This window comes from Hemitrygon akajei, chromosome 3 (assembly GCF_048418815.1).
Source record: "Hemitrygon akajei chromosome 3, sHemAka1.3, whole genome shotgun sequence".
NCBI lineage: Eukaryota > Metazoa > Chordata > Chondrichthyes > Myliobatiformes > Dasyatidae > Hemitrygon > Hemitrygon akajei.
In genome coordinates, this window is record NC_133126.1 from 29093501 (window position 1) to 29118519 (window position 25019).

General features: G+C 43.7%; 1 protein-coding gene across 6 annotated transcripts in view; it reads right to left on the reverse strand.

The window, feature by feature from the left end:
• The window catches only part of nudt14 (nudix (nucleoside diphosphate linked moiety X)-type motif 14), a 136449-nt gene that overhangs the window by 14052 nt on the left and 97378 nt on the right, over positions 1–25019 (reverse strand). For 2 of the 6 annotated variants that reach the window (XM_073039433.1, XM_073039434.1), the window contains 3 exons: positions 22205–22269; positions 18276–18305; positions 6307–6556 (listed from right to left, as the gene is read on the reverse strand). In XM_073039433.1, the coding sequence (XP_072895534.1) occupies positions 6307–6556; positions 18276–18305; positions 22205–22269 (345 nt within the window). Of the gene's footprint in view, positions 1–1864; positions 2158–4240; positions 4683–6306; positions 6557–18275; positions 18306–22204; positions 22270–25019 lie in introns of those variants that run through there. The other 4 variants (XM_073039436.1, XM_073039435.1, XM_073039438.1 and 1 more) reach the window with 3 other exon arrangements.

The following is a 25019-nucleotide window of genomic DNA, read 5'->3' on the forward strand; positions in this document are numbered from 1 at the left end:
TCTAAAGGAGCATCCTTCTATTCTGAGGTTGTGCCCTCTGGTCCTACACTCCCACATTATAGGAAACATTCTGTCCACATCCTCTCGGTCTAGGTCTTTCAATATTCAAGAGGTTTCAATGAGATTCTCCCTCATTCTTCTAAATTCCAGTGAACATTGCTCAGAACCATCAAATGCTCCTCATACGTTAACCCCTTCATTCCTGCAATCATTCTTGTGAATCTTCCCTGAACTCTCTCCAATGCCAGTACATCCTTCCTTATATAAGGGTCACAAAACTGCTCACAATATTCCAAATACGGTCTGACCAATGTTTCATAAAGCCTCAGCATTACACCCTTGCTTTTATATTCTAGATTTCTTGAAATGAATGAATCATTGCATTTGCCTTCCTCACCATCGATCCAACCTGTAAATTAACTTTTAGGGAATCCTGCATGAGGACTCCCAAATCCCACCTCTAATTTCTGAATTTCCTCTCCATTTAGAAAATAGTCTATGCTTTTATTCCTTCTACCAAAGTGCATGACCGTACACTTCTCTACACTATTCCTTCTGCCACTTCTTTGCCCATTTTCCTAGTCTAGGTCCTTCTGCAGATCCCTTGCTTCCTCAACACTACCTGCCCCTTTACCTATCTTCATATCATTTGCAATCTTGGTTACAAAGCCTCAAAGCCTGAATTTAGAGTACTTAAGAGGTCAGCACAACATCATGGGCCGAAAGGCCAGTACTGTGCTGTAATGTTCTATGTTAAATCTCTCATCTCTGATCTTAAAAGTGTGGCCTCTTGTTATTAGCACACCCTCCCTGGGAAAAAAAAACTCAGAAAGATTCCCATAACAGAAAAGTGGTGAAACTGAAAGAGAAAGCTTGATGGGGGAAACAGACAGAAGGGGCTGGTTGAACACAGAACACTACAGCATAGTACAGGCCCTTTGGCCCATTATGTTGTGCTGAACTTTTAACCTACTAAGATCAATCTAACACTCCTCTTCTACATAACACTACATTTTCTATTATCTGTGTGCCTGTCTACAAGTTTCTTCACTACCTCAAAGAATTCAATCAGGCACTTTATGATTTATTATTCCTGACACTAAATGTTGCAATTTGCAATTACAAAGTCTGGACATCTGCTCTGGTGAAGTTTAATTAACACGAAACAAAATGAGCTGTTGAAATCCATAGAAAGGAAATTGGTCAGTAACAACACAATATAAAGAATGCGGGGTGGAGGCAGGTTATAGTGTCGATTCTCTCGATAGAAGCAGTCTGACCCTTGAACTCCAGCATGTCCAAGTAATCTGGCACAAGATTAGATTTCCTCACGTCAAATCCCCACCGGTCCCACACCTGTGCTGGACACATCCACGCATCCCCTGCCCTGCCGACTGATCAGATCCACTTTCCCTCTAGGAAGTACTTCTGCAAGGTCTCTGCAATTGAGTTTAGGTGTGACTGCGGTTGGGAAAGAGCTGGAAACGGGAGAGCTTCTCTGCAGGAAACTTGGCCACGGTTCCCCTCAATTACTCACAACGTTTTCACTGAAGCCTGACAGCTTGTGATGGTTAACTGTGTCGGCATGTTCCTGCTTGTAGACAGAGAGCAGTGACTGGAACCAATGCGCTCTGTGAGCAGGGCGGCACTGGCCGCGAAAGATCAGGAGGCCCACTTACTTCAGAGAACTCTGTGCAGCTGGATACAAGGGTAGAGATGGGGGGGATGGGGTTAAACAGGGGCAGGGAGGGAAGAGTGTGCAATAGGGAGGACTGAAACCCACTGCTGGAGTTAAATGGCCCTTTGGGGATGTGAGGGGATGATCAGTTCAGGAGTCTGATCACAGTGGCGAAGAAGCAGTTCTTGAGTCAAGTCATCCAGAACTTCAAGCTCCTGTATCTTTTCCCAAAAGTAGAAGAGAGACAAGGTTGCAGAGTTGCAAGCATCTTCAAAGTTCAAAAGTTCAAAATAAGTTTAAGATAAAGATTAGAGATTAGCTTTATTTGTCACATGTACATCAAAACATACTGTAACGTTCTCGCTCGGGTGTGACGTAACGCCGAGGTAAACATCGAGATAAATCAGAGTCAATGCAAACAAGGCCGCAGTAAGATTAACCATTTACTGTTCACTCTTCACATTAACGTATGGTGAAAACTGTTGAAAAACAATACAAGATTGGTACAGTGTTTGTTTCCTTCTAAATATCACATTTACATTGTGAATACTTGCAAAGGTAAAACTACAATAACTACATTGCATTAAAGTGCAGCATACAGTCAGAATCTAGCTGCTCCATTGACTGCTTTAGATACACTTCAATACAAACTATCCCGACTCTTTAACTGACGAAAACATAAACCTTATCGACCGTCGTTACTTTTAACAGAATCGGCGTTAACATTTTAACTCAACATATCGATTATCTAATGACTTACAGCGTTGCTTTCACTGTGTCTTTGGTGCATAGAGAAAACCTAACCAGCGCTATGGCGGCACATGAGAGTGACCCCCACCCTTGCGTTCATCTCAAACCGGTATTTTCCCACAAGACGCGGCGAACCCGGATGTGACATCATCACAGCCGCGATGTATTACAGACAAATAAATTGATTTAAACAATCCTAACTTTAACTAAAAAAATGCTAACAAATTACTAAGCGAAAATATTATAAACTAAATAACTGCCATAAAGGCAGCACACATACAGTGAAATATGTCATTTGCATCAAATCAGATCAGTGCTGGGAGCAGCCCACAAGTGTCGCCACGCGTCTGGCACCAACATAGCATGCTTACAACTTTCTAACCTGAATTGTACGGTTTTGGAAGAAACTGGAACACCTGGAAGAATACCACACAGTCACAGGGAGAACTTACAAACTCTTTCAGCCAGCAAAGGGAAATGAACCCTGATCGCTGATCTTGGGCGCAGTAACAGCATAATGCTAACTGCTAAGCTACCTTGCTTTGATAATAAATTTATTATCAAAGTATGTATATGTTACCATATACTACCTTAAAATTCACTTTCTTGCAGGCATTCACAGGAAAAATAAAGAAATACAATAGAATCTACAAAAAACATACATAAACAAAGACGGACAAACAACCAATGTGCAAAAGACACAAACTTTATGACACATGCCAGTGATATAAACCTGATTCTGATTCTGAAACTGCAAAAATAAAATAATACTGAAAAGATGAGTTATGCAGAGTCCTTAAAAATTAATCTAGAGTTAGTTCAGAGTTGAGGTGAGTGAAGTTATCTTGAATCTCAAGAAAAAGATTAGCCTTATTTGTTACCTGTACATTGAAACACAGAGAGAAATGTGCTGTTTTGTGACCAACACAGTTTGAAGGCAACACAAGTGAATCTGCAGATGCTGGAAATAAATAAAAACACAAAATGCTGGCAGAACTCAGCAGGCCAGACAACATCTATGGGAGGAAGTAGTGACGACGTTTCGGGCCAAAACCCTTCATCAGGAGTAAAGTAACATGGGATGGTCGAGGGGGGATAAGAAGTGGGGGGAGGGATAAAGTAGAGAGCTGGGAAGTGATAGGCTGGAGGGAAATGGGCTAGGGGGAAGGTGGAGAACTATGGGAAATAAAAGAGAAAGAAAGGTAGGGCTGGGGGGAGATTATAGTGAGGGGGGAGAAAGAGAGAGAAAGAGAACCAGACTAAAATTACAGATAGGGATGGGGGTAAGGGTGGGGGGCAGGGGTATCAACGGAGGTCAGTGAGTTGGATGTTCATGCCGGCAGGAAGGAGGCTACCTAGGAGGGAGATAAGGTATTGCTCCATCGACCTGCGTGTGGCCTCATCTTGACGGTAGAGGAGGCCATGGACAGACATGTCGGAGTGGGAGTGGTCTGTGGAATTGAAGTGTGTGGCCACAGGGAGATCCCGCCACTGCTGGAGGACTGAGTGCCGGTGTTTGGCGAAATGGTCTCCCAGTCTGCGGCGGGTCTCCCCAATGTATAAATGGCTACATCGGGAGCACCGGATACAGTATATCACCCCAGTTGACTCGCAGGTGAAGTGGTGCCGCACCTGAAAGGACTGTCTGGGGCCTAGGATGGTGGTAAGGGAAGAAGTGTGGGAGAAGGTGTAGCACTTCCTCTGTTTGCAGGGATGAGTGCCCGGAGGGAGGTTGGTGGGGAGGGATGGGGGGGGATGGATGGACAAGGGAGTCTACTTAGTTCCAGTAGATAATTTGGTTGGCATGGATGAGGTGGACTGAAAGGCTGTATGATTCTAAACAGCACTCTGTATATTAAGAGGTAGGACTCCAGAGTGTAAGCCCCTCCCCGGAAACATGCGCAGTAGTCCAGCGAGGTATTAGAAACAGGTTTATTATCACTGGCATATGTCATGAAACTTGGTGATTTATGGTAGCAGCACAATGAAATACATAAAAATTTACTAAAATTTATGATAATAAATATATAAAAAAGTAGTGCCTACAGAGCAAAATAGAGAGGCAGTGTTCACCGGTTCGTGGACCATTCAGAAATCTGATGGCAGAGGGAAAGAAGCTCGACCCAAAAAGTCAACTGTACTCTTTTCCGTAGATGTTCCCTGCTGAGTTCCTCCAGCATTTTGTGTGTTTCTTGGATTTCCAGTATCTGCAGATTTTCTCTTGTTCCTAACATGTTGCTTGTTTATCTCCTTCCTGACATTAGTAATGAGAAGAGGGCAAGTCCAAGTCAGTGATGGATGTCACCTTTGTGAGGCACTGCTTCTGAAAATAGTGAGGAACCTCATCTGCGATGGAGTGGTACCGAGAGAACAGTGCCGTCCTGTCCATCATGTGGACCAAAGGATATGCTATACCTGCTATACCCCCAGGGATGTGAAAAACATTCCCTAATCTCCCCCCCCCCAATGTGTCCTGACCTACAGTATTTCTCACTCAAGACTACCTTATCAGTTTCAGATTTATTTATCATATGTACATCGAAGCATACAGTCAAATGTGCCATTTACGTTGATAGCCAACACACCCAAGAATGTGTTGGGAACAGCTCACTGCATATTTCAGTGCCAGCATAGTGCGTCCACAGAATTCAGCAGAACAACACAAACAGTAACAGCAATAGCAACAAGTCAATGGCAAAACTAGCCCTTTTCCAAACCTGCCACCTATCCACTCAGACAGGCCTCCAACCCTAGGGCAGGCCACCTCCGGGCCTCCAGTCCTTGGCCCTGGACTCTCAGACCCACGGACATCGGGCCTGAACCTTCAGTCTCCGGTTAGAAGCATTTCTAAAGTATTTCAATGCCTGCAAAAAGTTTTGTGGTGCCCTAGAGAGGATGCAAGAACACGCCACATAAATTGAAGGTTTTTACCCAAGTCGAAGGCAACAGGAGGCGGTGTATTACTGGGAACCCTGGAATCAGGTGTAGACACCTTACAGCACAAAGCACTGCCATTTGTTCCTGCATAAGGATGAATGCTGCTGGTGCCTTAGACAGTAGCAGCTGTCTGCTCGCCCTTCACCTACACACTAACAAAACCCTATGCAAAACAATAAACAGTCCCCTAGCAACCAAGTCTCCACCAATGGGCAGCCAACCCCACACTGACCAATTTAAACATACTCTACAGTAACCACCATGACAACAGGGGCAGAGCCAATCAGCTGCCTTTACTCCATTCACACGTCACTACAGTACAACTGACTTCGATCTTAGCTTAACACAGTCTTAACCTACTTAACATTCCGACAGAAGACACTTCAGAGAGAGATATCATACACCTAAGTACAACACACACAGTGTGCTGTATGACAGGGAGAACATACTATATAAATAATGTGTCTGTGGGGGGAAATATTTGTCAGTGGTCTCTTATGATAGAATAATGGAGTCATACAGCACTACAGCACAGAAACAGGCCCTTCAGCCCATCTAGTCCATGCCAAACTGTTATTCTGCCTAGTCCCATTGACCTGCACCTGGGCCATAGCTCCCCATACCCCTCCCATCCATGTGTTGATGTAGTTCTCCAAACTTCTCTTAAATGTTCCAATCAAACTTGCATCCACCTCTTCCACTGGCAGCTCATTCTAAACTTGCACCACTCTCTGACTGAAGAAGAGTCTCCTCAGACTCCCCTTAAATATTTCACCATTCGCCATCAACCTATGACCTCTCGGAAAAGTCCCACATCATTGACCAATCACCATCAACTCAACTGCCCCAGTAGCAGCACTCCCTTTCACTAATCTCAGGAAGCAAAGAAGGAAACTGAAGCCATTCACTGGATATCACCACTACCGACAAAACGTGCTCACCTGTACGAGGTAATCTTCTGTAGACTTTCTAACGGCACCCTGTAGCCACATTCCTCCTGGATCTCTTCCTTGGCTGTTTCCTCCAGCGAAAGTCCCGGCTTGTCGACAATTCCGGCACAAAGCTCGTATGTGATACCAGCAGAGGCAGGTAAAGGCTGCACTGGTACACGGGCCTGGGGATCTGCATCCATGGACACTGCATCAGCCATGGGCAGTATACCTTGCCTTGCACACTCACACGCATAGACAGCTGGAAACAAAGATGCACAAAGATTAAATATTTTTATTTTTTACAGATTAGCTTTATTTGTCATGTGCACATTGAAATATACAATGAAATGCATCATTTGTGTCAAAGACCAACACATACTAAGGATGTGCTGAGGACAGCCCACAAGTGTCAACATGCATCTGGCACCAACATTGCATGTCCACATCTTACTAAACTTAACCCATACATCTTTGGAATGTGGAAGGAAGCCCATTGAACACGGGTAGAACATACAAACTCCTCACAGGCTGCAGCAGGAATTGAACTCTGATCTTCTGATTGCTGGTGTTCCGAAGTGTTATGCTCACTGCTATGCTACCTGCAACCCAAAGCTGAGCATCTAACAGCACTGAAGGAAGCAATGAGTTTTTGATAGATAATTGGACAGGTACGCAGATAGACAAAGTTTAGAGGGATGTGGGCAAATGGGGATCGCTCTTGGTTGGCATGGACAAATTGAACATAATTTAATAGCACTTTCTAGGAGCCAGTACAGGTACAGTGAATCGAATTTGAGTCACACAGTGTGGAAAAAGGCCCTTTGGTCCATCTAGCTCATCTTGACCAAGTTGCTTACCCTAGCCCTTCCCATTTGTCTGCATTTAACCCCCTATCCTTCTAAACCTTACCTGAGACGTAAATGCAGAATTGGGCCATATGGCCAATAAGTTTGCTGTGTCATTCAATCATAGCTGATTTATTTTTCTTCTCAACCCCATTCTCCTGCCTTCTCCACATAACTTTTGATTCCCTTACTAATTAGCATACAGCATAGTAGTGTAGCGGTTCACAGCACCAGTGATCAGCAATCGGGGTTCAATTCCCACCACTGTCCGTAAACAGTTTGCACATACTCCCTGTGACCGCATTTCCAGTTTCCTTCCACATTCTTAAAGACTTATAGGTTAGGGTTAGTAAGTTGTAGACATGCTACATTGGTCCAGAAGCATAGCAACACTTATGGCCTGCACTCAGCACATCCTCTGACTGTGTGGATCATTAATACAAACAAAGCACTTCATGAACATGACAAAATCTGTAGATGCTGCAGATCCAAAGCAACACACACAAAATGCTGAAGGAACTCAGTAGGTCAGGCTGTATCAATGGAAAAGGATAGACGGTCAATATTTCAAGCCAAGACTTCATAACTGAGAAGGAAGGGGAATTAAAAGGTGGGGGGAGGAGAAAGAGGTTAGCTGGAGATGATGGGTGATGCCAGCTGGGTGGGAAAGGTCAAAGGATAGAGAAAACAAGAATCTGATAGGAGAAGCGAGTGGACAATGGGAGAAGGAGAAATGGAAGAGGGAAGGAGCCCAAGGTTAAGTGATAGGCAGGTGAGAAGAAGTGAAAGATCAGAGTGGTAAATAGAGGGGGGGGGTAGGGGAATTTGTACATAGAAGGAGAAATGCATATTCATGCCATCAAGTTGGAGGGTACTCAGAGGAAATATAAGGTATTGCTCCTCCAAACTGTGGATAGCCTCATCTTGGCACAAGAGGATGCCATGGATCAACATGTTGGAATGAAAATGGGAATTCAAATGTTTGGCTACCAGGTAGTCCCACTAGTGGCAAATATTGCGGAGGTGCTTGATGAAGCAGTCCTCCAATTTACGAAGGGTCTCACCAATGTAGAAGAGGCTGCTTTGGGAGCACCAGAAACAATGGACAACCCCAGCAGATCCACAGGTGAAGTGTAGCCTCACATGGAAGGACTGCTTGGGGCCCTGAACAGAGAAGAGGAAGGAGGTAAATGGGCACGTGTAGTTCTTAGGCCGTTTGCAGGGATAAATGCCTGGAGGGAGGTTAGGGAGGAGCAATGAATGGACAAGCGAATCGCAAAGGGAGCATTTCACTGTATGTTTTTATGTACGTGTGACAATTAAAACTTTGATATACGTGACAGTAAGTACCTTTCAACATCAGCTTTAAAGATTAGTGTTATTTGTTACATGAGCATCAAAACATACAATGAAATACATTATCTGTGTCAAATCATATCAGCGAGAATTAATGTCCAGTCTCTATCCCCCATCAAGAAGACCTTATTACAGCTTTCTGTTTCTTTCTTGATAACATACCCGAAGTTTCCGTCACCCACAATTTCTCTTTTGGCTCCTCCCACTTTCTCCACATCTAAGGTGTAGCCAAGGGCACATGCATGGGCCCCAGCTTTTCTTTCCAGAGATGTCCTCCTTCTTCAAAAAACAGGGGTTTCCTTCCTCCACCATTAATGCTGCCCTCATCCTCATCTCCTCCAGTTCCCAAACATCCACATTCACTCCAACTTCTGCCACCTTAACATGGATAGAATTCCTCTTGTCCTCACCTACCACCCCAAGAACCTCTGCATCCACATATCTTTTCTTCCCACACCGCACCCCCCACTCTCCACTTTCTGCAGGGATCACCCCCTCCATGCCTCTCTTGTCTCTTCATCCCTCCCCATTAATCTCCTTCCTGCCACGTATCCCTGCAAATGACAGAAATGCTACACTTGTCAGTTCGCCTACACCCTCACCTCTATTCAGGGGCCCAAACAGTCCTTCCAGGTGAGGCAACACTTCATCTGCAAATCTGTTGGGATCATCTATTGTATCCGGAGCTCCCAATGCAGCCTCTAATACAATGGCGAGACCCAATGTAAATTAGGGAACCGCTTTGTCAAGCACCTTAGCTCCATCTGCAAAAAGCAGAATTTCCTGGTGGCCAACCACTTTAATTCTTATCCCCATTCCCATTTGAACATGTCAGCTCATGGCCTCCTTTACTGTCACGATGATGTCACTCTCAGGGTGGAGGAGCAACACTTCATTTTCCATCTAGGTAGTCTCCAGCCTGATGGCACAAACATTGAATTCTCCTTCAGTAATTTTTCCCTTCCCCTTCCCTCTTCTTCTATTCTCCACTCTGGCCTCTTACCTCTTCTCCTTACCAACCCATCACTCCTTCTAGTGCCCCTCCTTCTTTCCTTTCCCATATGGTCCATTTTCCTCTCCTATTACTTTCGTGCTTCTCCAGCACTTTGCCTTTTTCACTTATCATCTCGCACCTACCTAATTGGCTTCACCTATCATCTTTTCAATTGTCCTCATTCTCTTCCCTCACCTTTTTATTCTGGCATCTTCTCCTTCCTTTCCAATTCCGATGAAGGGTCTTGGCCTGAAATGTCAACTATTTATTCATTTCCATGGATACTGTCTGACCTGCTGAGTTCCTCCAGCATTTTGAGTGTGTTGCCCAGCAATGCCTGCCTTTATGGAACAGTCATTCTGTGCTACATTGATGACTGCATTAGTGCTGCTTTATGCACCCATGCTTTGCTCATCAATTTCATCAAGTTTGCCTCCAACTTCCATCCTGCTCTTAAATTCACTTGGTCCACTTCTGATACCTCTCTCCCCTTCTTCGATCTGTGTCCATCTCTGGGGAAAAACTGCTCACTGATACCTTTTATAAACTCATCGTCTATCATAGCTACCTTGACTGTACTTCTTTCCACCCTGTCACCGTTCCTTTGTTTCCACTACATCTGTTCCCAGGATGAGGCTTTCCTTTCCAGAACATCAGAGAAGTCTTCCTTCTTCAAAGAACAAGGTTTCCCTTCCTCCACCATTGATGTTGCCCTCACCTGTATCTCTACTTCCTGAACAATTGCCCTCACCTCATCTTCCCACTGCCTTAACAGGGATAGAGTTCCTCTTGTCCTTACCTACCACCCCAGCACATCATTCTTCACCATCATTCCATTAAACACATCTTTAACACTCCACCACTCTGTTTTCCACAGGGATCACTCTCTCCATAATTCCACTGTCCATTTGTCACTCCCCACTAATCTTCCTCCTGGCATTTATTCCTGCAAGCGGAAGAAGTGCTACGTTTGCCCTTACCTCCATTCAAGGTCTCAAGCAGTCCTTCCAGTTAAGGTAAAACTTCATCTGCGAATATGTTGGGGCCATCTCCTGTATCTGGTGCTCCTGATACAGCCTGCTCTGTATTGGTGAGAATTGAGGTAGATTGGGGGACCACTTTGTTATGCACCTTTGCTCCAATCCAACTGCAAGATTTCCTGGCGGCCAACTATTTTAATTCCAGTCTCCATTGCAAATCTGACATGTCAATCCATGGCATCCTCTACTATCACAATAAGGCCACTCTCTCAGGCTGGAGGAGCAACACCTCATATTCCGCCTGATTAGCTTCCAACCAGATGGCACAAACATCGATTTCTCAAACTTCTAGTAACTTCTCCCTTCCACCTTTCCTCTTCTTCCATTCCCCATTCTGGCTCCCCTCTTACCTATTCTCTTCTCCTCACCTATCACCTATCCCTAGTGCCCTTCCTTGTTTCCTTTCTCCCATGGTTTACCTTCCTCTCCTATCAGACTCCTTCTTCTTCAGCCCTTTACCTTTCTTACCTATCACCTCCCAGCTTCTCACTTTATTCTCCCTCCCCCACCCACCCATCTTCCCCCTCACCTGGTTTCACCTATCACCTGCTAGATTGTACTAGCGTGATACCCAATGATTTGGCCTAAACGGACATCTGTAATAATGAATTCCACAGATTCGCTACCCATTGGTTAAGGAAGTTCCTCCTCATTACTCTTCTAACGGGACATTCTTGTATTCTGAGACTGTGCCTTCTGGTCCTAGACTCCCCAACTACAGGAATCATCCTCTCCACAGCCATTCTATCTAGGCTTTTCAATATTCGTAGGTTTTAATGAAATCCCCATCATTCTCCTAATCTCCCTGAGTACAGGCCCAGGGCCAACAAATGCCCCTTGTAATTTAACCCTTTCATTCCTGGGATCATCGTCTCATTAATTTTCATTCATTTATATTTCTCTTGTGAATGTTGTGACTCTGCTGCTCTGTGCCTGTGACTGCTGTAAATAAGCTTTTCATTGTACTGATGCATACACGTCCCTGTGTATGTCAGGTTGGCAGTCACTCTTCATAGAACATAGAAATCTGCAGTGCATTACAGGCCCTTTGGCCCACAATGTTATGCTGACCACGTAACCTATTCTAGAAACTGCCTGGAATTACCCTACCGCATAGCCCTCTATTTTTCTAAGTTCCATGTACCTATCTAAGAGTCTCTTAAAAGACTCTATTGTATCCACCTTCACCATCATTGCTGGCAGTGCATACCACACACCCACCACTCTCTGCGTGAACAACCTATCTCTGACATCCCCCTTATTATCTCCTTCCAAGCACCTTAAAATGATGCCCCCTCTTGTTAGCCATTTCAGTCCTGGGGAAAAGCCTCTGGCTATCCACACGATCAATGCCTCTCATTATCTTATACACCTCTATCAAGTCATCTCTCATCCTCCGTCATTCCAAGGAGAAAAGGCCAAGTTCATTCAACCTATTCTCATAGGGCACGCACTTCTTGCAAATCTCCTCTGCACTCTCTGTATAGTACCTACATCCTTCCTGTAATGAGGTGACTAGACCTGAACACAATATTCCAAGTGGACAGAGCTCGGGAGGCCATGTCAGGTCAGTGGTCACTCTTCAATGGGTTGGGTTGAGCCAGAGACCACGGGTCGGCAGTTGATCCGACCTGACTCAGGTCGAACCTGAGTTTGAGCTGTCGCTCTCCTCAATGCTGATGGAGGATGGTTTTGAAATTCCAAGACATATGTGACTATTGGTGTGGACTGTAGTTCATATTAGTCTTCAGTTTTTCTGTGTTTTCTTACTTGTTGTCGACTGACAGGAGGGTGATATGCTACTTTCTTGGGTGAGAGAGGGGTTGGGGAATTGAGTCTTGGTGTTTTTACATGTGAGAGATCTGTTGGATTTTTGTGTGCATGAGAAGTTGGGGTTTGATGTTATTGTCAACTGTTTTTATTTGCGTGGGAAAGACTTGGGGGTTAGGTTTGATGTTTTAACTGCTATGTCTGGCTGGTGATCAGTTAGTTTTGTATGAGGGACGGGTTAGGGGAGTTGGGGTTTGCGAGATCTGTTTCTTTCTCGTGTGGGAAGGGGACTCATGTCTTTCAATGACTTTTGTGGTTTTTCTGTATTTCATGACTATCTGGAGAAGATGAATCTCAGAGTTGTATTCTGCAAAAACACTTTGATAATAAAATGAACCTTTGAACCTTGAAACTTTATGGTAGGTCCAGGTTGTGGGAAGACATGAGAAGGTGGTAAATCTGATATTAAAGTTGGTGTCAGTTGGTGACGCCTTCTCCCCTACAACTGCTCAACAGAGAATCCTCATCTGTCCCGCAGACACCACCATCACAGTAAGATGTATCTGGCTAAAGAGAATAGTAACAGACTGATTCCAGCTGCTGCTTGCTATTAGATCAATCCAAAGATTAGCCACAATCAGTGCTGACTGAACCAATGCTTCAGTGATCAAAGCAATTTATCCTGATGTATGATTAACTAAACTAGTTTACACATAATAGTGAAGCAAAGGCTAATCAAAAAAAGGTACAATTGGAAATGAAATCAAGCACTTGAATGCAGTTCAATTAAATACTTTGTCAAAAAGGATTTTGTGATCACAGAATAAATGAGTCTCTGGGCCAGTAGAGGCAAGAAATACACTGAGCACTGATAGCTGTCACATACAATTGGTGCCCTGGGCATTGCTTCAGAAGATACCAGTGTCAGATGAGCATTCCAGGAATAAGGGGGTAGGTGCGATCAGGATACTGGAGTGGAAAAGAGGTTCAGCAAACTTCAAAGTAAGTTTATCATCAAAGTATGTATTTGTCACCATATAATACCATAAGATTCATTTTCTTACAGGTATTTACACATGGATTGTTTCCTCTGGAGTGTTGGAGACTGTTAGAGATTTATATAATTATCAGGCATAGATAAGGTACTTAGTTAGAGTCTTATTCCTAGGGCAGAAATGTCGAATAGTAAAGAGCACAAGTTTGAGGTGAGGATCATAGACTCACACAACATGGAAAAAGGGCCTTCAGCAAGGCTGCTCCAGACCAACTGAGCTGGCCCATCCAAGCCAGTTCCATTTACTAGTGCTTGGCTCATAACCTTTGTATCCTTTCTAATCCACGTAGCTGTCCAACTGTCTTTTTAAAGTCTTTGCACTTACGACAATCACTTCCTTTGACAGCTCGTTCCACACAAATACCACCATTTATGTAAAAAAGTGGCCCCTTGGGTTCCTTTTAAATTTTTCACCTTTCACCTTAAACTCGTGTCCTCTAGCTCTTTATTCACCAACTCTGGGAAAAAGACTGATTGTATTCACCCTACCTAAGCCCCTGGTGATTCTGTATAAGATCACCTCTCAGTCTCCTACACTCAGAGGAATAAAGTCTCTCCAACTTAGTCCCTCGAGTCCTGGCAACATCCTGGTAAATCTTTTCTGCACTCTTTCCAGTTTGTTAATCGCTTTCCTATAGCAGAGTAACCAAGACAGAATATTCCACGTGTGGCCTTACCAATGTCCTGTACAGGAGGAAGGAGAGGAGAAAAGTTTAAACGAGATGTGTGGGGCAGATTTGTTTACATAGAGAGAGATAGGTACTTGGAACGGGTTGCCGGGGTGGCGGTGGTGGAAGCAGATATGATAGTGACATTTAACAAGCATTTAGATATATTAAGGAATCCCACAATAGACCTCACAAGTTACTTGCTCATGGCCCTTACACTTTATTTGTATACCTGCACTGCACTTACCCTGTAACTCTTTATTCTTCATTCTGTTATTGCTTTTCCCTTGTATTACCTCGATGCACTAATGTGATGAAATTATTTGTATGGATGGTATGCAAAACAAAGCTTTTTACTGTACTTCTGTCCATGTGACAATACTGAACTGATTTACGTGAACAGATTAAGGATTAACTTTATTTGTCACGTGTACATTGAAGTATACAGTGAAATGTGTCTTTTGCGTCAACAATGAACACAGTCTGAGGATGTGCAGGGAGCAGCCTTTGAGTATTGCTGTCCTTCCCGCACCAACATAGCATTCCAACAAATTACTAACCTCAACTCTTTGGAATGTGGCAGGAATCCCACGTGGTCATGGGCAGAACATACAAACACCTTACAGACAGTGGCTGGTACTGAACCCTGGTTGCTGGCACAGTAACCATCACACTAACCGCTATGCTACTGTGCCAAACTGTATATAGGTAGGTACATGGCTCTTCTTCTTCTTCTTTGGCTGTCCATCGATTTCGATGTTGACTGTGCTGAGAGTTTAGTCTCTGCAGGCACGTTTATGGCCCACAAGACTGGCATTGGACCGGCATTGTCTCCCACATCAGTTGCATTTGTGATTTGACTGGTCTAGCACCGAATGTCTGCGTTTATGACCTGCTTCATATTTCTTCTGCCTTTTCTCCTCGATAGCTGGGATTGACTTTTTGACAATGCAGCGCCAACTTCTTCTGTGCAAAGCATCTTTCTCCCAGGTGTTGGCATTCATGTCAGTGTTCGTCATTTGGTGCTTGAGCACATCTTTGTAGCGCAGCTTCTGACCACCATGTTTCCTCTTTCCTTCATGTAGCTCGCCATAGAAGACAGCTTTGAGTAAACGATCATGGCTCGTTCTTGTGGCATGACCAGTCCAACACATCTGAGAAGCTGTGATGAATGATTCTGCGCTGACTGTCCCACCATGTTTGAGCACCTCCACATCTGGTACCTTCTCTTGCCATCTGATGTGTAATATTTGGCGTAAATGCCTGAGTTGCGTCTTGGTCAATTTCTTGATGTGCTTCCGATACAATGTCATCGTTTCAGTTAAATAAAGCAGAGATGGTAAAACAGCTGTTATACACTTTGACTTTGGCTGCCATTTTAATGACGTGGCAAGACCAAAGTCATTTCTGCAAAGCACCAAAGACTTTTGTAGCTGATTGAATTCTCCTCTCAACTTCCAGATCTGATGAGTTGGCATTGGTCACAGTGCTTCTTGTGAAGCTTGGGTAATCTACAGCCGTAACATCAAGTCCTTGGAGTGCTTCCACATAAGCTGCCTTCAGCGCATCCTGGGAATTACTTGGTGTGAGCAGGTGCCTCACACTGAAATACTTGTAAAGACCAACTGCAGAAGTATTGAGGCCATGATCACCCAGCATCTGTTGCAGTGGCTGGGGCACGTGATAAGGATGCCCCATGTTGGCTACCCCGCAGAGTGTTATACAGCCAGCTACATCATGGTCGACGCTCAGCTGGAGGGCCGAATAAGCGCTATAAGGATCAGATGAAGAATGCTTTAATGAAGTGCAAGATCAGACCTGAGGACCTGGAGGATGTTGCTGCTGACCGTAACATTTGGCGACAGCTGTGTAGGGACGGGGTTCATATTCTGGAGATGGAAAGAACAACCAGAAGACAGCAGAAGAGAGCCAGGAAAAATGCAGCCATGGTTGCCATCACTACCACCACCACTACCACATAAACATGTCCCATCTGCAATAGAACTTGTAGGTCCAGGATAGGACTGTATAGTCATCAAAGATCTCACCGTTAAAGGAGTGGATGTCGTCATCGGATTCCGATGGACAACCAAAGAGAAAAAAGCTTCCTAAGTATGTGAAAGAGTCAGAACATTTCAGCGCTAACCCATTGACCGATATGACTGGTGGTTGGGTCTCACCGGGACTACACAGAGGAGGAGGCTGGTACAGAAGTTCGGTTTTGGAGACATTGATTCTAAGGCCAAAAAGAGTGACAGCAAATGGGAAGCGGTCCACAATTTCTAAAATCACATTAACATCAGAGTAGCAACCAGGGCTAAGTTGTTTGCATACAGAAGCACTCTGTCACATATCTCTCTTGATATGTTGAGGCTTTGAGTCTTGACAAGTTGAACAATTTTCCATCTGAACGAGTCCTGATGTACACACCTTTGTCCAAATTATGATCCATTATTTCCAAAACTGCAGCAAGATATAGTGTGAATAAAGTTGGATTGAGAATGCATCCCTGTTTTACCCCGTGGTTGATGGTGAAGGCTTTGCTGACGTCTCCTCCGATAGATACTTTGCCAGACATGTTCTCATGAAAAAACTTGATCATCGTAACCAACCTATCTGGACAGCCATAAGTTTTGAGCACTTCCCAGAGTGTTTCTCTGTCCACCGTATCAAATGCTTGTGAGAAATCAACAAAGACAATGTAGAATGGTTGCTGCTGTTCTATCGCCTTCTCCTGGAGTTGCCTCTTCCAGCCCTAAAGCCACATTGGCTTTCAGGAAGCACATCTTCTGAGATGATCTTGAGCCGGTTGAGCAATATCTTTGCCATAATCTTGCCAACTGTGCACAGAAGGGAGATTCCTTGGTGGTTTCCACAAACACTATGGTCGCCTTTCTTCTTGTAGGTGGTGACTATCAGCGCATCTTTGAAGTCCTGAGGGAGACATTGATTCTGCCAACAAGCGTTATCTAAGTTCAACAGTTCAGTCTTCAGAGCAGGATCACCTTGCTTCAGTACATCTGATGGAAAGCCATCTTGCCCGGGTGCTTTACCACTTCTGGTATCTTTCAAAGCCTTATTAAGTTCTGTCATAGTGATGAGTCCACATAGCTCTTCTCTTACTGGTCTAGTTGTAAGCCTTTCACATGTATTTCACAGCCGCACCTTATTGGTTTAGAAGGTTACAAAAGTGTTCCCTCCATCGCTCAATGATGTCTTTCCTGTCAGTGCATAGCTGGCTTCCATCTGCAGTTTTTACTGGGGCCACTGTATTGCTTCTTGGTAGGTACATGGATACGAAGAATGTAGAGGATTTGGGCCAAATGCAGGGAAATGGGTTTAGCATGCTGCCCCAAGTAGGGAACATGCAGGGAATGGAGGGAAATGGCATCATTTAGCATCACGGTTGGCACAGATATTGTAGGCTGAAGGGCCTGTATTCATTTATTTACAGACACAGTATGGAATAGGCCTTTCTGGCCCTTTGATCTGTACCGTCCAGCAACCCCTGATTTAACCCTAGCCTAATCACAGGACAATTTATAAAGACCAATTAACCAGTATGTCTTTGTAGTGTGGGAGGTAACTGGAGGACCCGGAGAACACAAATGAATTTCATAGGAAATACGTACAGACCCCTTACAGATGACATTGGAATTGAACTTCGAACTATTGTTCTACATTTTCTGTGAAATCAGCCATGACTGTGTTGAACGGTAGAGCAGAGTAACCAGCACAGTCAGGCTGCTTCTGCAGTCTCTTGGTTGCACGTCCAAACACATTTGCAAATAGTAGCTGTTTGTACTCTGTGATTCATGCTACTAAGCCTAAACACAGGCATGCACTGTTCTGCTGCTAGTACCCCACCAAACTGAGGGGTAGGCAGTGAGATTAATCTCTTGCTAACTTTCATCTCCACCTTTTTCAACAGTTATCCAGCCTGCTCCTCTAATACTGAGCCGATCCAATGAAGGGCCCTGATGATGGTCTCAGCATGAAAAGTCTCCATAGATGCTGCCTGACCTGCTGAGTTCCTCCAGCATTTTGTGTTTGTTCATCCAAAGCTGCTAATATTTGTATATAAGTCCGATAGTGACAACTTGCCACTGTCCGATAGAGAAAGAAGCTTTTGTATCACATTGACCCTTAAAAATCAGAGCATTAAGTACAGGAGTTGTCATGTTATGTTGAACTGTATAAGATATTAGTGTGGCTGAATTTGGAGTATCATGTGCATTTCTGGTCACCTACCTAGCGGAAAGACATCAATAAGCTTGAAAGCTGCAAAGAAAGATCACAAGAATGTTGCTGGGACTGGGAAAGGTTGAAGAGAAACATAGAAAACCTACAGCACAATACAGACCTTTCAGTAAGAGTCTTACCATTAATACTATATTCTGCCATCACATTTGACCTACCAAAATGAACCACTTCACACTTATCTGGGTTGAACTCCATCTGCTACTTCTCAGCCCAGATTTGCATCCTATCAATGTTCTGCTGTAACCTCAGACAGCCTTCCACACTATCCATAACACCCCCAACCTTTGTGTCATCAGCAAACTTACTAACCCATCATCCATTTCCTCATCCAGGTCATTTATAAAAATCACAAAGATTAAGGGTCCCAGAACAGATCCCTGAGGCACTCCACTGGTGACCGACCTCCATACAGAATATGACCCGTCTACAACCACTCTTTGCCTTCTGTGGGCAAGCCAGTTCTGGATCGATTCGGACATTGAGAGGACGTGGAGAGGATGTTTCTTATAGTGAGGGAATCTAGAACCAAAAGGAACAGCCTTGGAATGGGAGGATGTTCTTTTAGAATACAGATGATAGGGGAACGTATTTAGCCAGAGTGTAGTGAATCTGTGGAATTCATTGCCATTGATGGCTGTGGAGGGTGAATTATTTGGTATATTTAAAGTGGAGGTTGATGGTTTTTGATTAGTAAGTAGATCAAAAGTTATATGCAGAAAGCAGAGGAATGGGTTTCAGAAGGATAATAAATCAGCCATGATGGAATGGCAGAGCAGGTATGATGGGCTGAATGCTGTTTCAATGTCTTAAGGTCGTATGAATGTCTTAAGGGTATAGAAAAAGTAGATACATGCAAGCCTTTCCCCTGAGGTTGAGTGAGGCTTCTGTAAACTGTCCCAACAAGTGCTAGGAGAAACAGGGAGGCAGGTAACAGAAATGCAAGAGGTAAAAAGGGGTGTAAATGGATCAGTATGAATGTGAGGGGCTGAAGAAACTGTCTCCCTGGTACTCTACTGTGTCCTTCTGATCTGGCTTCTTCAAAACTAAGCTGATATATCTCTTCTAGACTAGTCATCTTGTTTCCTTTTGTTCAATTCGTTTATTTAATATTTTCCTTATTTTACTTTAAGCATAGTCATCTCTAATCTCATTTTCCAATGTCATGTCCACCTGATTTGTCTCCCTGATAAATATTGATGCAAAGTAATTATTTAATATTTCCATCATTTCGTAATCCCTGCCTGATTTTATCTTCTCTCAACCAGCTTTCCTTTTTGATTTATGTGCATAGAGAATATTTCATTTGATAATTTAACTTCATTGTTCCACCCGTCTTCCACGCTGTTTTCTGGAATTCTGTCCGTGTTCATGTTGCTCTTCTTCGCTAACTGTGAATTTGGTGTGTGTACATGTTTTACCTCCTAACTTTACCTTTGGTCTATTTATCCACAGAATCTCAACAGCATTGTCGGTTTTTGTTTTGTAGAATATTTTCCTGAATTTTGCTAAATACTATTTTTAAATGTCTACTATTAAATGTCTACCACACTAAATACCATTTTAAATATCTACTATTGAATGACTTCTGTGCTAAATACCATTTCAAATATCTACTATTAAATGACTACTATGCTAAACACCATTTTAAATATCTACTCTTAAATGACTACTATGCAAAATACCATTTTAAATGTCTATTATTAAATGTCTACTATTGCATTTACATATCTTAATTTATTAATGTTGTCCATTTTCTGTTTTCAGAACAGTCTCCTATCATGCTCATAAGTATCAATTATTATCTGAATGTATATTATGATCACTATTGCCTGCATATTCACCTCCTTTAATTTCTCTTACCTATTCTGGATTTTCCCCATTACTGGATCCAGAACCACAAATCAGAGTATAGGAAGGAAATGCAGCAACTATTGACATGGTGTCATGACAACAACTTTTCCCCCAATGTCAGCAAAAGAAATGGTCATTGACTTCAGGAAGGGGGGCAGTGCACACGTTCCTGCTATATTGATGGTGCTGAGGTTAAGAGGTTCAGGTTCCTGGGAGTAAACATCACCAGTAACCTGTCTTAGTCCAACCATTTCAATGTCAAGATCTAGAAAGCTCACCAACACCTCTACAGCCTCAGAAGGCTAAAGAAATTTTGGCCCTCACCAAAAGAAAGCATCCTAGATGCATCATAGCTTGGCATGGCAACTGCTCTTCTCAAGGCTGAAAGAAACTGCAGACACAGCTTAACATATCTCAGAAATCTGCAAATCTGTCGACATTAACTATACATTTGCTGTAACTGTAACACCATATTCTGAATTATGTTTTCCAATTACACCCATGTAACCATCTAATCTACTAACCCATATGTCTTTGGAATGTGGGAGGGAACTGGAACACCCAGAGGAAGCCCACATGGACACAGATAGAACATATAAACTGCTTACAGACAGCGGCAGGAACTGAAGCCAGGTCACTGGCCCTGTAATAGTGTTACGTAAACCACTATGCTGCCATGCTGCCTCTATTAGTTTCATATTTCTACATGCTGAAGTGCCCATTTCTGTGTTGTACTGTTCTATGCTCTCAAAGGAATTTCTTCTCACAGATGGTTAGATATCTTTGGAATTCTCTACACTTGAAAAGCTAGAGACTGACTTTTGATTTCTTGAGCACTCCAGACGGGATTGGAACAAAACCAAAATCATACACAAAATATTGGGGGAGCTCAACTGGTCAGGAAGCACCTATGGAAAGGTATAAACAGTCAACATTTCAAGCCAAGACCCTTACACCGACTTTTTAATTTAATTCCTCTATGGACAGACAAGGATCAAAACCCTTGGAAAAGCTTCGACCTGAAACATCGACTGTCCATTTACCTCTGCAGATACTGACTGACCCACAATATTGCTCTAGTGGCTCACCTTTTTGCTTCAAATTCCAGCAACTGCAGTCTTTGTGTCTCCACAAGATCAATTACATTTTTATTAAAAGGTGGAGTGGTTTCAAGAGGCCAGTGGCTATCTTGTGCTTTCTTATGTTCAAATGTACCCAGATACTTTTCAAGAGTCATAGAGCACTACAGCACAGAAATAGACCCTTTGGCCCATCTAGTTATTCTATCCTTCCCATTGACTTGCACTTGGATCGTAGATCACCATACTCTTACCATTCATACTTACCAAAACTTCTCTTAAATATTGAAATCAAACCTGTATCCACCACTTCTGCTGACAGTTCATTTCACATTCATGCTACCCTCTGAGTGAAGAAGTTCCCCCTCAGGTTACCCCTAAATATTTTTCTTTTCACTCTTAACCTATGACCTCGAGTCTAGTCTCACCCAACCTCCGTGGAAAAAGCCTGCTTGCATTTAGCCCTCAGAATTTTGTATACCTCTATCAAATATCTCATTCTCCTATGCTCTAGGGAATAATATCCTAACTTATTTAACATTTCCCAATAACTCAGGTCCTCAAGTCCCAGTACCATCCTTGTAAATTTTCTCTACACTCTTTCAATCCTATTGATATCCTTCCTGTAGTAGATGACCATAACTGCACACAATACTCCAAATATGGCCTCACCAATATGTTATACAACTTCAACAAAACCTCCCAACTTCCGTACTCTGAGTTATGAAGGCCAATGTGCCAAAAGCAGTTTTACAACCTAGCCACCTGTAACACCACTTTCAAGGAATTATAGATCTGTATTCACAGATCCCTATATTCTACTACACTCCTCAGTACTCTACCACTCACTGTGTATGTCCTATCCTGGTTTGTCTTTCCAAAGTGCAGACCTCACAATTGTGCCAGACCTCTCCATCTGCCAGAGTTGAGTTATCTACCCCAACTGCTCCTTAACAGGACAACACGTATATTCAGCCAAGACGTTACCTGGACGGAACTGCTTGACCAACACAAAGGAGTCCCGCATGGGATGGTAGATCAGCACTGAAACACTGCAAGAGATGGAAATTAAGAAAGTTAGTTGCAGACTCATACCATTATTAGCTTTGTATCCAGATGGAGTTTCTAACTGCTGATCAGTTTTGTTCTATATGCCAGTCCATCTTCTGGTCATTGCCTGCAAACTGTACCAACACAGCCCAACGTAAGGAGCAACATCTCACCTGTCACCTTGGCAGTCTTCAGCCCTTGGGGCCCACCATGCAGCACATCACAGAAACCAGTTTCCCCTTCATGGACTCTGTCTACACTTTTCACTGCCTTGGTAACGCAGCCAGCATAATCAAAGACCCCATTCACCAAACACAAACAAAAGCCTCAGGGACAGTTTTGATATTATAGAGGTATTGAATGGTTCTCAGTACAATCAGATTGACCGTTAACCTAAGAATCTACCTCATTATGACCTTGAAGCTTACTGTCCGTCTACACTGCACCTTCTCTGTGCTGCACTTTATTCTGCACAGCATGATAACACAGCTGTTAAGCATAACGCTTTACAGCACCAGCTGTGGTTCAATTTCTGCCACTGTTTGTAAGGAGTTTGTACATTCTCCCTGTGACCGCTTGGGTATCTCTTGAGTGCTCCCATTTCCTCCATATTCCAAAGACATACGAATTAGGGTTAGTAAGTCATGTGCATGCGATGTTGGTACCAGAAGCACGGCAATATTTGCAGGCTGTCACCGGCACATCTCAGACTGTGTTGGTCATTGACACAAATGAAGTATTTTGAAGTACATTTGACAAATAAAGCTAATCCTAATCTTAATTCTGTTATTATTTTTCCCATGTACTACCTCAGTTGTGATATGATGAAATGATCTGTATGGATGGCATGCAAAACTAAGCTTTTCATTGTACCCTTGGTACATATGACGATAATAAATCAACTCAGCTCTTAACAATTTCAGATAAGCAACTTTTAAGTCATGTTTACTGTCATTTAACTATATGCATGTATACCGTCAAACAAGACGGTTCTTCGAACCATGGTGTAAAGAACAGTAGTACACATAACACGCAATAACTTATGAAAGTATGAATAAAATCTACAGATGAATTATGCATAAACAAACTGAAGTGGATAAAGGTACAGAACAGATTAACCAGTGACACTTTGAATGCAATGCGGCTGGGAGTTCAGAAGCCTGATGGCCGGAGGGAAGAAAGCTTCCCATCCTGACCGTTCCTATTTTTATGGATTGGAGTCTCCTGCATGATGGAGGAAACTTAAAGAGGATGTAGGATAAATGGGTAGAATCCTTTATAATACGAAGGGCCCTGTATATGCAGCGCTCCTGATAAATGTCCCCAATGGATGGTAGGGAGACCCTGATGATCCTCTCAGCCATTCTCTTGTAGGGACTTCCAGTCTGATGCTCAACTGTTCCCATACCAAATGGAGATGTAACTTGTCAGAATGCTCTCAATGGCGTTCCTGTAAAATTCATTTGAGTTGGAAATGGCCAGTTTTGATATAACAGCAAGAAATATTTGGGTGCCTGGCAGGTAGGTAAGCATCTAAGGGAAAAAGACAAGGTTAGTATTTCAGACCAGTGACCTCTCCTGGTGGGGTGGGGTCATTTGCCTGGGGTGTTAGCTGTTTTGCTGCAGATGCTGCCTGTTTCAGCCATGTTCTATATCTGCATTTGATTTCCAATTCTTTATTCCTCTCCATAGATGCTGCCTGACCTGCTGAGTTCCTCCAGCATTTTGTGTGTGTCTGCAGTTTTTTTTTCGGCTTTTCAATCCGATATAACTCTTCTCTTTCTCTCCACAACTGCCATTTGATCCTCTGGGTTTTAGACTTATTACGTGAAGTTTCCAGTCAGTGCCACTTGTGCACCTCACCATTCCCATACGATTTGGTTTTCTCCTTTGATCATATTCACAGATTTACCACCTGACCTACGCCAAAGATGGAAAGTGTGAAAGTGTGAGGTGAAAGGACAGAGGGTGAAGTGTGGGATTTGGTAAGAGGCAAGAGTAAGGGGGTAGAGTTAAGGGAAGGGTAAAGGGTGAAGTGAGAGGTGAGAGAGGAAAGGGTAAAGATGAGGGTGAAGGGATGTTGGTGGATGATGGGGATGAAGGGTTGGGGTAGAGAATGAAGGGAAAGTGAGAGGGATGGAGGAAGGGTGAGGAGAAAGGCGGGGTGAAGGGGGTCAGGGTGTAAGGGAAAGATGTGAGAGTAAGGGAGAGCAGAGAGGTGAAGGGTGAGCAGTGAGGGGATGTGCTAAGGGAGAAGGGAAAGTGGGATGGTAACAGATGCAAAGGGAAGGAACGAGGGTGAGGGAAAGGGTGAGAAAATGTAGGTGGCCGACAGGATGTGAGGGTAAGTGGTGAGGGATGAGGCGATGGGGAAGAAGGAGGGTAATAGGGTGTCAGGGGAATGGGACAGTGTGGGAATGGAGTGAGGGTGAAGGGAATGGATGAGCAATGAGGGAAGGGGTGAGGGGAAGAGATGAGGGCAGAGGAGGAGGAAAGGTGATGGGGAAGGGGAGGAGTGTTGAGGAGGGTGACAGGACGGCTGGAGTTAAGGCTGAGGGCAGGGAGTAGGGCAGAGGAGAGAAAGAAATAGGACAGAGAGAAGGAGGGAATTGCTGGAATGACACAGTCGTTTCTGTTGAATAAATGGCCAGTGAAGAAGTGGCGTTAATCACTGCACTGAACCTGGTGAGCCGGCAGCCTGGGGTCTGCTCTGCTTTCAAACTTTACAGCCTGTTGAGTCACGAATCAGTGG